The 13,949-nt window shown below is 39.1% G+C and overlaps 1 protein-coding gene across 1 annotated transcript in view; it reads right to left on the bottom strand.

Annotated features, from left to right (window-relative positions):
* hectd2 (HECT domain containing 2) overlaps positions 1-13,949 on the bottom strand; it is a 51,056-nt gene that overhangs the window by 20,142 nt on the left and 16,965 nt on the right. The window contains exons 6-14 of the mRNA XM_079362681.1: positions 13,506-13,570; positions 13,168-13,213; positions 10,909-11,018; positions 9,352-9,500; positions 9,132-9,255; positions 6,827-6,923; positions 5,905-6,012; positions 4,854-4,986; positions 1,444-1,532 (exon numbers count right to left, since the gene is read on the bottom strand). Coding sequence (XP_079218807.1) covers positions 1,444-1,532; positions 4,854-4,986; positions 5,905-6,012; positions 6,827-6,923; positions 9,132-9,255; positions 9,352-9,500; positions 10,909-11,018; positions 13,168-13,213; positions 13,506-13,570 — 921 coding nt within the window. The remainder of the gene's footprint in view (positions 1-1,443; positions 1,533-4,853; positions 4,987-5,904; positions 6,013-6,826; positions 6,924-9,131; positions 9,256-9,351; positions 9,501-10,908; positions 11,019-13,167; positions 13,214-13,505; positions 13,571-13,949) is intronic.

Below are 13,949 nucleotides of genomic sequence, written 5' to 3'. Positions count from 1 at the left end.
TTGAACTCTAAAGAATACACTGATCGAAAAAGAAGAGACACTCAACAGAAAGAGATCCTCGACTCATGGTGGAGCTCTTCATCCTCCACTAAAATTTGAAAGGAGTCTGATCCTAAACTGATAAACAAAAATAAATACAACTGAGGCCAGTAGGCAAAGTGGTTTGAGCTAGCTTGACAAATTGTCAGAGCAGTCCATGAAGTAAGAGTTTAAAAGTATTGTAAAGTATTACATACAGAAAAAGAAGACATGTCCCTTCACATTCAAATGACACAATAAGAGACTACAGCACTCTTTAGAGCCTCCTGAGTCCATTTAAAAAAAACATGTCATTGCCAAAGTCTTTTACAATAGTCACTTGCACTTTACTGCTTTGGTCCTGTTTGTTATATAAGAGTGTGGCTTTGAAATCTCTGAGGCTGTCTTGTTTTGGATGAATGTCTCTTTTATTTTATATTCGGGGCTGAAAAGAGACAAACTTAGTTTGAGATGTATTTGTTCAGTGTGCAGATTTGCTGCCTAAGAACACACATTATAGTATCTCTTTCCCCTCTGTGGTTTAAAATAGAGGAGTGTTGTAGTTTGTAAGGAGTGAGGAAAGAGAGAGGAACAGACAGCCTGTGTTAGTGTGTGTGTGTGTGTGTGTGTGTGTGTGTGTGTGTGTGTGTGTGTCGGCGAGTGTGTCTGCAGTTTATTCACATACTTAAGTCGGAAGAACCCCAAAACACAGAGGAGTTTTGTCTACAGAAGCAGAAACTACTACCAGCTGCAACCCATAGAAGAAACAATACTGAAGATATATGAAAAAGATGAAAGGGCATAAAAGACACCGACGGGTGCCTGTTTGTGCTGAACCTCTCTATAGGATGAGTTAAAAAATAAACATAACAACCATAGTGTAACCTTCACTGTACTTTATATTCTGAAGTCAGCTGGACTACTTAAATGTCGGCTCAGAGACTGGTATATCATCAATTGTAAAACAACCTTTTCTCTCTTTTAGTTCCGAGAGATAAAATCCATAACTTTGTAAACTTGTCCATTGGACTTTGTGCAAATTGTTGCTCCCAAAGTTAGAACAGATTTGGGGAAGAAAGCTTTTAGGTTCTCTGCATCTTTTCCTTGGAAAAACCTGCTTTCACCTGTCTGATTTTAAACTACAAAACTCAGTTAACCTCAATGCTCAATGCTGACAGGATGATTTTCTTATTATGCAATGAGTACTGAATGAGTTTGAGGGTTTTCGTTGTTGTGTGTTGCTGCTAATATTGGCCAGTTCTTCCTTGAAAAAGAGATCTCTGATATCAACGCAACTAACCTGGACACATAAAGGCTAAGTAAAAATCAATAAATACATCTCAGTTGAAGTTTGAGTAATTGTGCCATCCAAAGTCTCCATAAACAATTCACCATCCCTGTTTGTTTGTTTTATAAGAAGGATACAGTCCCAACCAACTGGAACTCTGAATAGTTGTCACACTTCCAACTGCTAAACCAATGGCAGCGCGAGTCTTTCATGTAGGTGAACATACCTGAAAAAAAAAAACCCCATTATAACTCAGAATAAGATTTAAAACATCTCTGGTGAGGAACAAATCAACAAAGTTTGGATGAAAAAGTAATGCTGTACAAATAATCCAAAAGTACAAACTGCTCGAATCTGAATTTCTAAGCAGCAAATTTCTTGGAAAAAGAACATTTATAAGTTGTCTTGTGGAAATTTTCTGACAGTAACTGTATTCTGTGCCATCAAATCGATCTGATCTGTTGCTACTACGAGTTGGATTTTTGACTGCTGCCCTTGTAAGAAGTAACTTTTAATGGCACTTCCCGACGGGATATTTTGGCCTCAGTAATCTCTAAACAACAGAAAAATACATTTGAAGTATTTTGTCTTCACAAGAGGAATAGCTTATTATCAAGAAAAACAAACAAGCGTAACAAAATTATATTCTGTATGAACAATAAAGAGTTAAAATGGTTTCAATGCTGAATGACAGCCCGTTTCATTTTTAGTGACACAACTTCTTCACAGTCAAGTAATCTGCATGGTCTGCTTGAGCTGTTGTTTTTCTATCAGCAGCTCTTGTTAACACCTTGACAGCTTTCAGTGTGTGTACGTCTGTGCTGTCTTTGGTGAGTGTCCGAGCTTAATGAATGAGCAGGTAAAATGGATAATGAGCAGGTAGTTTTAGGAGAAAGAACTCATGAGTGCTGCAGCTTTTTCAGCTCTGACAGAGAGAAACAGCAGCTGCCTGTTCTGAACCGAGACACACATCTGGGCCGCTCACATCTCCAAACTCGAGAAACTGACACCGCTTTATGCATAAAGAGCCTGTGTGTGTGTGTGTGTGTGTGTGTGTGTGTGTGTGTGTGTGTGTGTGTGTGTGTGTGTACACCTGCCTATGTTGTGTGTGTGAGTGAGGCAGAGTCGGGGCTTTCCCTTTGCTGCTAATGAGGGGAACACAGCTCTCATTGAGTGTGTTGCTTTGGGCAGACGTCCCCTGGCACCAAAAACACAGACGACCGCGGAAAGATGGAAAGACGATGGAAAGAACAACTTGACCAGAGAAGAAAGAGAGAGTGAAAGAGACATGGATTGAAAGCTGAAGACAGAAAGGAGAAGATGCACAGACAGAAGCGCACTTGCTTTTTATTCAGCATTTTTTTTATGCAAAGTCCAGAGCACTCAACGAGAAAGACTGGTCCTTCGGGAAATCTTAAAAAAGCATTCTATACTGTAAAAAACGAAAGCTACCAAAAGCTTTATTTGTTTTAGTAACTGAAACAACAAAGGATGCATTTATGGTCCAGTTACAAAAAAGGAGGCTCCAGACCATACAAGGAGGAAAAAAAGGACATTGATTGGACAACTACACAAGAGATTGAAACAACGCTATTTGTTCCATGTTCTTTCAATCAAAAGTCACCTTTTGTGTTTTTTCAGGCATGACTGTTATCCTTGTTTAAATTGTCATATGTTTACTATCATATTATTAATCTTAAAAGTCTTTGAAGAGGCGTCCACCATGACTCTGTCATTGGTCCCCTTTGTCTTCTCCATCTACACGCTTCCCCTTGGTCAGAACATCTGCCACTTTGATCTTAGCTTCAGTTGCTACATGTAGGCAAACTACACACAGCTGTACTGAACCATCTACCCAGTTCCCCCCAGTCACTCATCAACCGCCTAAACAGCATAAAAACATGGATCTGACCTTGTCAAACTGAACAGCAACAATACAAAGCTCATAGAAGTGGTCGTTAAGGCGCTGCTCTAAAATGTTTGAGATCTTGCCCTCAACGGTAATGGATTTAGCTTTAACTGCCCATCCTCAGCAGTCTTGAGTCCACCCTATCATTCCAGTCGTATATAAAATCAATTACCAAATCTGCAATCTATCATCAAACGTCTCCAGACTCACTGATCATCACTCACATACCCTGTTCAATGAATCACTCATACACCACTTCGTAATTTCTCGTCTATTATTGCACTGGCGTCCAAAGCCCTGGACATAGGAATGTGCAGTACTCAGCTGCCAGTGTTCACAGGCACACAAAACCCTGGCAGAACATCGCACCCCACCCTCATCCACCTTTAATGGCTCCTGGTCAAGTCCTGCATCACATACAAAAATCCTCCACCTCACCTACCGATCTCTGCATGGCCACTTCCTCCCGTATCTTTCTGACCTCCTCGACACTCCGTCCCACGACTTTCAGTCCTCTGCCACTGGTTTGCTCCCCCTTCCCTACTCCAACATGCAGTCTTTTGGTAGAAGAGCCTCCAGTGTGGCTGCACAAACTCTCTGAAACTCTCTACCAGAATATATATCCACAATGCTACATCCTTGGATGCTTTCCAAGAAATTGGTAAATTCTGTATTTTTTTTTTTCGTTTAATGATGTCAAGCGTCCTTGAAAAGGCAATATATAAATTCCAGCCCTCATTATCATACTACCACAACCATAACAGTTATGGTTAAGTTATTTTAACACAAAATATCATTTTTCAACCAAGTACCAAGAACCTTAAATGAAAACGTGTATCCAGAACATTCTTAGTTCCTAACAATTGAACTACCGTAACAACTTTTTCCTCTCCACCAGCCTGATTCCTCTTCTCGTATTTCATGCAATCTAAATAATCTTAAAAAACGTGCAGGTCTTTGATGATATTGGTATAATACTGACAGTGATATAAATCTATGGTAACTGCGTGAACAAAGAGTGAGAGCGCCTGTTTTGCGAGGAACCAAAATACTTTGATTCTTTTGCAAAGATTGGTTTCAATACAGTCTTATAATCCCATTGAAAATAATCAATACAATATTTTCCTATTGCCATGGAAAGAATGGTGAAGAATACAAAAGCTCTTTTGTTGAGGATGAAAAGAAGAAGAGGGAAAGAGAAACAGGCGAGGACACACAAACAAAGTGACACACAGACAATGTAATGTAGAGATGATGTGATTCAGGCTGTCAGTAGAAGCAGAAGAGTAAACTGTAAAGAGAAACAGGCTGCTGGAAAAAGACAATCATTATAAGATCTGCTCCAGTCTGAAAGGAAACCTTGTTGAGATTCCAAAACCAACACTGACCACTTTTCTCAGCCATCTGACACTTATTCTGCTGGAGTTTCTTCTGCCTGAAAACTCACAGAGTTCGTCCACTGAGACCCCCATCTCATAAAACTCAACTTTCCATGTTTTATCCAAAAAAATCAGATTTTTTTTCCTTCTGCTTTATTTCAATAATGCGCTGCTTCCTTTTCCACTGACTTTGCTTCAATTGGATTTGGTGTCCTACATCTGTTCACACTTGATTTGTGAAGTGAATTGTATGCCTCACCATAGTCTGTGTGGAAGATCTGTCGGACCAGCAGCAGGAACCACTCCTTTGTCAGACCACCCATGTCCAGCCCTGCCTCCCCGACAAACGTCACTCTGAGCTTCTTCTTCAGGTCGCACCTCTTCCTCATCAACTATAAATGGTGGAGGACACAGACTTGAGATTTTTTTTTTTGAAGTACACTTTTTATATTGCTACAGTTGCTTTTTATCTGTTGCTAACGCCGTCAGCTATTCACCTTAAATATAAGCACGCAAAAGTCATAATTGTCTGTTCCTGAACGTGTGCAAACACATGATCTTAAAAAGGACGTAAATGGTCTGAATCTTCAAAACTTTTTGGATGCATTCCTCTGTTTTGAATACACTGACATTTAACATCAGTTAAGCTTCAGAATTAAGGGAGTGACTCAGATTTACTGTCAGGTTTAGGTTAGACAAAAGGTTTGAGGTTAACATATGAATATAGAAGATTAAAGGCCTTATCCACATAAAGGGATCTTTAATTTAAAAAAAAAAAAAGTTTCCAGACCTTAAATTGCTCATTTTTGTTTGTCATTAAAACCTCATAAGGGCTTCAATTTTGAGTTACCACTAAATACATTTTCCTGTATTTGTGAGGTAACACAAACAAGTAACTAACAGTCAAATACACAGCTACACCCCAATTAAACTATCAATTATATATATTTTTTTAGAATCAAATTGTGTTTAGCCTGTCAACTTGTTTGATGTGGGGCCTCAAATGTATTTCGAATGAAACAATCTGTGTTCTGCAGTATCTCAGAGCTACCGCTGTGTGGTCTGCAGATGACAAAGGAAAAGGAGCATTATGTGTCAAACAGGCTCATTTGTTGCCAAAACTTGCTGTATAAGTCATTTTTTAGATGTGCTGTTTAAACAAGTCACCATGCAAACATGTGTTAACTTTTTCAGCATTTTTTCCTGTAAACAAGACTTCTATTTAAGTCTGCTTCCATGAGCACGCTGGCTTAAAAACATGTCAAACAGATGTGACACTAAGAAGTGTGTGAATGCGTCTGTGTACTTGCCTCATCCAGTGAGTCGCTGAGCAGCTGCGCTCGTCGTACTTTAATGTTGAGGAACAAAAGGTTCATGTCCACTCTCTGCCTGCGAGAAACCTTACTGACCAGGCATTGCTGTATAAAACACACATTAAGAGTTAGTGGACACAGTCTGGAACATTATGTCTCTGCTGTCTTGATTTCAGTTGCCTGGTGTTTAGTTTACATAAAATACAAAGACGCCCTCAACCCCTTATTCTTTAGGTAGTTTAGGTGAAATTATATTCCTACCTTTACCCTTTCTTTTACCCTTATCTTTAAATATAAGGATCTAAATGACTACCAGGTACAAAATGCAGTAACAGTGTTGAATTGAATTCCTGGACATCAATGCACCAAATCAAATTACATGCACGTTTTGGCAAATGACAGTATAATAATATTATTTTTAGGGGGTACATATGGCCAAACCATTAGGTCACGCCCCATGTCTTTTCAGGCGTGCGACCTGGGTTCAAGTCTGTCCTGTGGCTCCTTTCCTGCATGTCATTCTCCAGTCTCCTGGTTTCCTACTCTTTCTACCGTCCTATCGTATCAAGGCAAAAGCCAATAGTATAATATAGAAATGTGTAATATACTAAGTTTATTAATATATATTTACTTAATAATTTTAATTATATTGCATCAGAGAGGATTAATAATGATATGCGTACATTTTTGAAGGTCAGAAAAATGTAAGATTAAAAAAGAAAAATCTTGACCAGAAATGATTGTAACATTCTTCACTTCAAAGCCTCCAGACATCATTGATAAAAACAGAAATGTAACAAAGTAGAAAGTGGGAGGGGCTAAGATATGTTATGTGAACTTCTATAATTAACGTAATGTTAACAAGTAGGCTCCAATGACATATTCACATTGTGAGCGAGTGTGTGCATAGAGGCCTTACCCTGGCTTGACTGATCATCTGTTGCTCCGAGTCTTTCTGGATGATGGCTTTCTTCACCACAGTTGAAAGGATGAATGGAAACTGACAGAAAGAAAATCTGAGGGAGAATAAGAAAACTTTGACTCACTTTTGTCAACAACAGTTTCAACATAGGCCTAATGTACATATTTCTTTCACGTCTACATAATGTTTTCCAAATCATAGGCTTTTATCCAAATGAGCAGCCTCTGTAATGTACTCTACAAGCCTAAAATCAGTCGAATCCCCCAGCACATGAGCCAGAGAGCATATTGTTTGAACTGTAGATCTATTTCCTATATCAGACAGTTAACGAGGCATGACACAGCGTGAAATAGACTTCGAGGCTTCTGAAAGTGTTTCCACAGTTTGGGGTAAAATGCAGCTGTGGGAAAGTTATTTTGTCCCCACGAAGGAGGGGTTCCCAGGAATCTTCAGGGGGAGCTAAGGTCCAGCTAACTGAGCTAATGTGCTGTCACATCTGTTAGCATTTCTGGTCCTTATTGCTAGCAGACGAAACCAAAGGCACTTTCTCTGTGAAAATGTAAAACCCTCTGTTCCATCCCTTATAATACATTTACAATGAATGAAAACAAACCACTGTGCTTTCTATTTACATCTGAAATAATTAGTTGATTAGTCATTTCATTGACAAATCTGAATATTTTTAGACCTCTGCCTGCCAAAAAAGCAATCTGAAGATGTCACCCCAATCTTCTTGCACTTTTGTAAGGTGTATTGTTTTACTATAATTAACTGATTCTTGCACAATGAAAACTGAATGTTAGTAACATAACGTGTATCAGCGGAGAAATGGAGATAATTGAACTAACTAATTTATGGAAATTACAAATAATAATAACAAATAAACTTCTTTAAGCAATTAGGCATATGTTATTTTTGTAAATACTACAGTACCCACGAGCCTTGGTTGACGTTGTTATGGAGAAAACTCCAACAGAACACTGAAATCAAAAACCTGGGATATGGTAGAAAAGGCATATCAAACCTCATTTCCCATAATGCATTGTGTTCGAGTGAATGCCTGGTTTGTTAAGCTTGTTTATGCGTTAAAGGTTCCATATTCTGTTTTTTTTCTGGTTTAAGATGTTCTTTAGTGTGTTTTCTAGGTGTCTTCTTTATGTTTAGGCACATCTACTGTATGTGCAAAAATTCAAAGTAAGCGGAAACGCGGCTTCTTTTACCTTCTCTTACCTCCTCCTGTTAGCAGTATAGCCAAATGTAATACTCGGTCCCCAGTCCCCCTCGTTGTAAATGTGTTTGTGACATCACAAACCCATGATATAACTGATCCAAGCTCATTGGCTCATTTTAGCAAGCACACGCTCCCCTCAAACTGACTGTAGCATTCCCCATATGGTAAAAGGGGAGGGACATATGTGAGAACAAAGCCGAACATCTGCTTAGACTGACCAATTAAGAGAGAGACTATCAGATCATACTTGGCACTCGTGAGGACACTTTTTCTCTGTTTTTTGGTAGTCTAAGCGAAATACAGAAAAACAGGCAGATGAGAGAGCCTGCATGGAGCAGCAGTACACGAAAACAAACTTTTTTCAAACATTAGCTATTGAACGTAATTTAGTAGGCACATAAATTAGATACAGGAACCCAAAACAGGGCATAATATAGGACCTTTAAAACATGCAAGTGTAACTTAATGTTCTGGTAATCTGAGCATGTCGTTTATGCACATGAATTTATTCATTCATCAATGTGTTGTCTATATTAAATTGAACCATAACGGAGGAGACCATTGCATTTGACTCTGGAAATGAAATGTAATACCCACATTTGTATTAACTTAATAACCGCAATCCAGGTCTTTTTTGTGTTTGATATCTTGAAATAAGATGTTTATCATGACTTGACAGGTGAATGCAGCTAACGTTAATTGAAATTAGATTTTTGTTGGCTTTTATGCCTTTATTAGAAAAAAACTGGGGACAGAGTTGGAGATCAGAGAGAGAGAGGTGAGTGACATGCAGGACAGAGGCCACAGGCCAGGGTCGAACCCAGGCTGCCCGCAGTGAGGACTATAGCCTCCATACACGGGGACGCACACACCAACTGCGCCATTGGTACCCCCATGAAAAGTGGGAGTGCATAACAAGCCAACAAAAGCACAAATTTTACTGAAGTATACTAAAGAGAAGAAGTTTTTTGTCAACTCATTTTGAAGACATACAGAGAGACATTCTCAACATGTTTGATTGTTTTGGTAAAAGCCAGCTCACAAAGATAAAGACATAGATAGATGTCTGACCTATTAGAGTTGCCATAGTTCTGCCAGGTCCTGTACTCCTCCATGAAGTCTATGTGCTCCAGAGTGATGTTGTAAAAGTCGGTGAAAGGCATTATGGGAGGAGAGGACACACTGTTGGCTGCATCTGAAGAAATAAGAACATTGTGTGTAAAATTTTGTAGATGTTTACACTAATTGTAAACTCAATGTTAAGTGAATGTGCTGGTATGTGTGTACTTACTGAACAAACCCAGGACTTTGGTAGCAGAGGGGACCCACCAGGAGCACTTTGCCAGGGGAGGAAGTTCATCTGGTTCTGCAGGTAACAGACGGGTGGAGATGAACTGCAGGAGGCGCTCTACCAGCTGCCTGAAACGTCTCGCTGACAGTCTGACACAGACAAAGTAAGAATTTGCTAACATCTGTTGCTTGGTAGACTCAAAACTGCCCTGACAGCAAATCACGAATCCTGAAATACACACACGCGCAAATATAGACTGCAAAGAAAGACTAAATAGAAGCATTGGATGAAGAAATCAGCTCTTTTGGTACATCGAACTAAACAGAACTTGTAATTTGAAGCAGCTCACTCGTAAATCATCACCACAAACATGATGAGTTCTTCAGGAGACCTTGCTGAGTGACACGCACAAAGGCAGCCTTACATTTCTAATTGTAGGTTGTGCAATAAGATTTAAAAGCTACAATATTAAATACAACTTTCTGGACTTTTATTGTGTTCCAAATAAGGCAACAGCAGGAACAAAAACATGGGAACACTTTAAAACACACTTTACAATGCAGAATTAGGGTTAGAGCTAGGGTTAGGATAGGGCTGGATAACACTGGTTCAAAGGTGGGACCATGCATGTCTCTGGCTGTTCGCCTGTTAATGATTCATTCACCTTTTTGAATATTTGTCATCAAGGGGCTACATATCATTCATGATGCCGAGATTAAAAAATGAATAAATAAGCAGTTTTTAACACTTTTTTTCCATAGATAAAGTACTCAGATATGTTGTTTTAAATAACCCAGCCCCATAACATAAATATGTGTTCTCTTTTCAACTAGCTCTAGCATCTAGCTCTACATTTGGCTTCCATGCATACAGTATGGGCTGTGGACTACATTAGTATAAGTCATGTTAAAGCTGTAGTCTTTTTTTCCAGGCAGGTTGCCATGCACATTTCATCCAAATGTCTGATCAGGGTCGGCCAATATTATTGCAGAAATGGAAGGTCAGCATATTTGAAATGACAAAGGTGTCCCCTCCATTTCTGCAGCATGAGATCTCTTCGACAGATAACAGGATACATTAGTTTGTGTTTCTTCATACCCTCAGGAGAGATAATTTCTTCCCTGAGTGAAGCTGAGTGATACATTTGCATATGAAAAGACAGTCAGGGGTGATAGATACGGAAACATTTTGAATTTATGCTCTAAACCCTGCTGCAAAGGGGAGATGACAAGACCATCTCAAGAGCCCCACAAAAAATCCCCTTGGGAGGCTTTGCAATCTGTTGCATGTACAAGAGTCAGAAACATCAGTTGAAATAAGGAAAAACAGTCTCTACACTAACAAAACAGAACAGATTTGATTCACTTGTTTATTTCTGTGACATAATACAGGTCCAAATAATATCTCCATTTGGTGGGAAAAGTGAAAGACAGGAAATGAGTGACAGGTGTATACAATGAAATACAGTGAAATACACAACAACAACATACAGAGAAAGCTATGAAAATATACTGTACATGCACAGTCCAGAATACATTCGTTCCCACTCAGACTTACTTTTTGAGCCAGTGAACCAGGAAGTGGAGGTCAGCCTCAGACAGAGATGCGATCTGCCTTAGCAGGTGAGCATAGATCACGTACGTACTGGTGCTGGCATACTGGGGGTTCTGCAGAGAAACATAAAGACATTTTTTTCTAATTTCGACAGAGCTGACTAACCTGAATCAAGTTACAGAAGAATTTAAAGTGCAGCTGCGGGAGGGGGGTTCAATTTGTTCTTCTATCCCTGTTGTTTAAGACACAGTTTCCCAACTAAAACACAATGAATCCCTTCAAGGCTTTTAGTTAAATGCAAACAAAATTAAAGCCTGATTTGAGTTTGATATCGCACTGTAAAGACTGACAAGCTATGAAGCCATGAGATCTAGTACTGGCTGTTAGACGTGTGTTTGAATGCAATGAAAACAAGCACAACTGGTAAAAACGTGTTAATACAAACAAGAAGAAAGAAAAAAGGAGAAGAGTTGAATGTGCAGCTTGTAGAGCTCATAAGTTAGGGAAAGTCGTCATCAGACAGGAAACCAGCAGTTCTTAACTCCAACATGACCTCACCCTGTCCAGATCTGTGTGTGTGTGTGTGTGTGTGTGCGTGTGTGTGTGTGTGTTCTCCAGAGAGTTGGCAAACCAAGCAAGTCTTCAAAGTCAGTTGGGACAAAATCAGACATTTGGTTTGGGTGCATATGTGTATGTGTGTGTGTGTGTGTGTGTGTGTGTGTGTGTGTGTGTGTGTGTGTGTGTGTGTGTGTGTGTGTGTGTGTGTGTGTGTGTGTGTGAGAATGTGCATGTGCACTGATGAAGCCTGGAACCACAGTGGAACTACTGCAGATTCCTGTCTTTATCTGATTCTAATTCCCAAAACCATATATGGAAATGAGACTGGAGAAAAGTAGACAAAGAGGGAGAAAGAAAATCAAGGCGAAAGAGGAAAATAAAGCAAGAGGATCAAAAATAGGATCAAAGGCAGAAAAAAAACACAAAGGGGGGGAAAAAGACAGAAATGGGATAAAAAAAGATTGAGAGGTAAAGATTTCTGTCCACCAGCACTGATGAGAAAAGAAAGAAGAAGAATTATAATTTTTAAAAAATACTTAAGAATGAAAGCGCACATTTAACTAATTAAACTAAAAGAATGGATTCTTGAGCTAAGTTGCAGAATGAGCACAGGACAGAGCTCGGTTTAAGATCAGTTACAGCTTTGCAAAACTAATCGACTTGTGGTCCTGTTTATTGTCACTTAGTGTTTTCCCCAGCTGACACACAGCATGAAGAACAAGTGAACCACAGCTGCAAATGAACAACAGCAGTTCAACAACAACAGTGCGTTATAAAAGTAGTTAATTTGACAGCGTCCATGTTTTTCTGGATTTCTCTGAATTAAAAGATGTTTTGCTTAAGTGACATTTGTATGGCGACCACACATTTCAAAAGCTACTTTAGTGGGCATTCTGGTAAGCCTGTGAATAAGACCAAGTGGCAACCTCCAAGCAAATGAGGAAGTGGAAGAAAAACGCACTTCCTGGAGTGTCCATAATGTTCAAAGATCAAATTCTGCCTGAGTTGTGGTATACCATACACAGCATTGGGCTTCATTTTTTTAAAAACTCATCCAATTTGACATTAACATTGAGAGTTTTTGCATTATTAGGTGTGTTTGATTTGACTTACAGGTGCGCCTGTTGTATAAAGTTGCCGGGTGGCCAAAGAACCACCTCAGCCCCACACCTCTTGCTATTATGAGCGAAAGTTAGTTAAGGCAGCACTTCCTATATGTTTACCACTGTCATAAGCCCACCTCAAAAACCATGGGAGACATCACTGAGACCACGTCCAAGTCTATGGTTAAGACATGTCATTCTAAACGATAAGCATTGGAACAGAGTCTGTTTTGTGCCTCTTGCTTTGAATATTTCACAAAATTTGCACCGGCTCCATGTCAAACTCAACACAACTAAGTGGTTACACCAATTCCAAATATTAGCAGCAAATAAAAGGATGAACATTGAATATGTTGATAGATGTAAAACAGTTTGATTCACCAGTTTTCTCTCCTATGCAGGTGATGCAACGGGTAATTGTTTGTAAAAAATCAAGACAGTTTTGTTTTCGATTAGCAAATGGAGATAGATTAACCATTGATTACAGACACTTATCCAGAATATCTGGTTCGATTTCGACTCGTTGCCTTTGTTGTATGTCAAGAAGGTTGATCAGAGATGAAACCATGGACTATCAGCAACTTAAGGATTTCAGTCCTACCTGAACAAGAATTAAATAAGCTCGCAGATCATCCTTTGTCCGAGGCCTTAAAAAACAAAGCACAAAGAAACACAAGGCTGTCATCAAAAAGGAACAACAGCACTGTAACCAGAGTGCGAAATACAGGGGGTATAGTAACAACTGATATAGTAATGTTTTCAGAACAGTAACTCCTCTGTGACTATATTTTTTGCATTCAAGTTTTGTATGTCAAAGGCACCTTAGATATCCTTAAAGTTAAAGAGAGAAATATGAAATTTGAGCTGTGTATAACATCACGCTAAAGACAGGTGTGCATGCTTTTTAAAAGGAATACATGTGAGAGACCGTGATCTTACCCTTTCCACTCCCTCAGCAGGCTGTTGATGATCCCTTTCAACACTGACTTCTGAATATCCTGAGGCTTAACATGAACAACAACAAAAAAAAAACACATTCAGCATCCAAGACATTAAGAATCGATAGAGTTTCATCTGCATTAGCCTGAAAACAGATTCACAGAGAAAAATTTGTTACAATAATTCTGTAATCTTTTCTTTTCTGCAGTGTTTATTCTTAGAAAAGATAGACAGCTGTTTCATGCATCCACTGATCGTACTGAGCTAGTGAATAAGATCTACTGTATTTTGTTACAATGTGTTTTGGGTTGCCATTAATCAGCTTGGCTTGGCAGCTCACCAAGTCACAAAGTATGTAAATTTTTACGATCGTACATAAACTTATATTGAGGCAGCAACTATTGCGCACACTTAATGTAATCCAATTCAACCCTATCTAATATC

The sequence above is a fragment of the Symphodus melops genome (genome assembly GCF_947650265.1).
Source record: "Symphodus melops genome assembly, chromosome: 15".
In the NCBI taxonomy this organism is placed as follows: domain Eukaryota; kingdom Metazoa; phylum Chordata; class Actinopteri; order Labriformes; family Labridae; genus Symphodus; species Symphodus melops.
The sequence above is the reverse complement of the archived record's forward strand: the minus strand, read 5'-3'. Positions and strand labels throughout refer to the sequence as shown.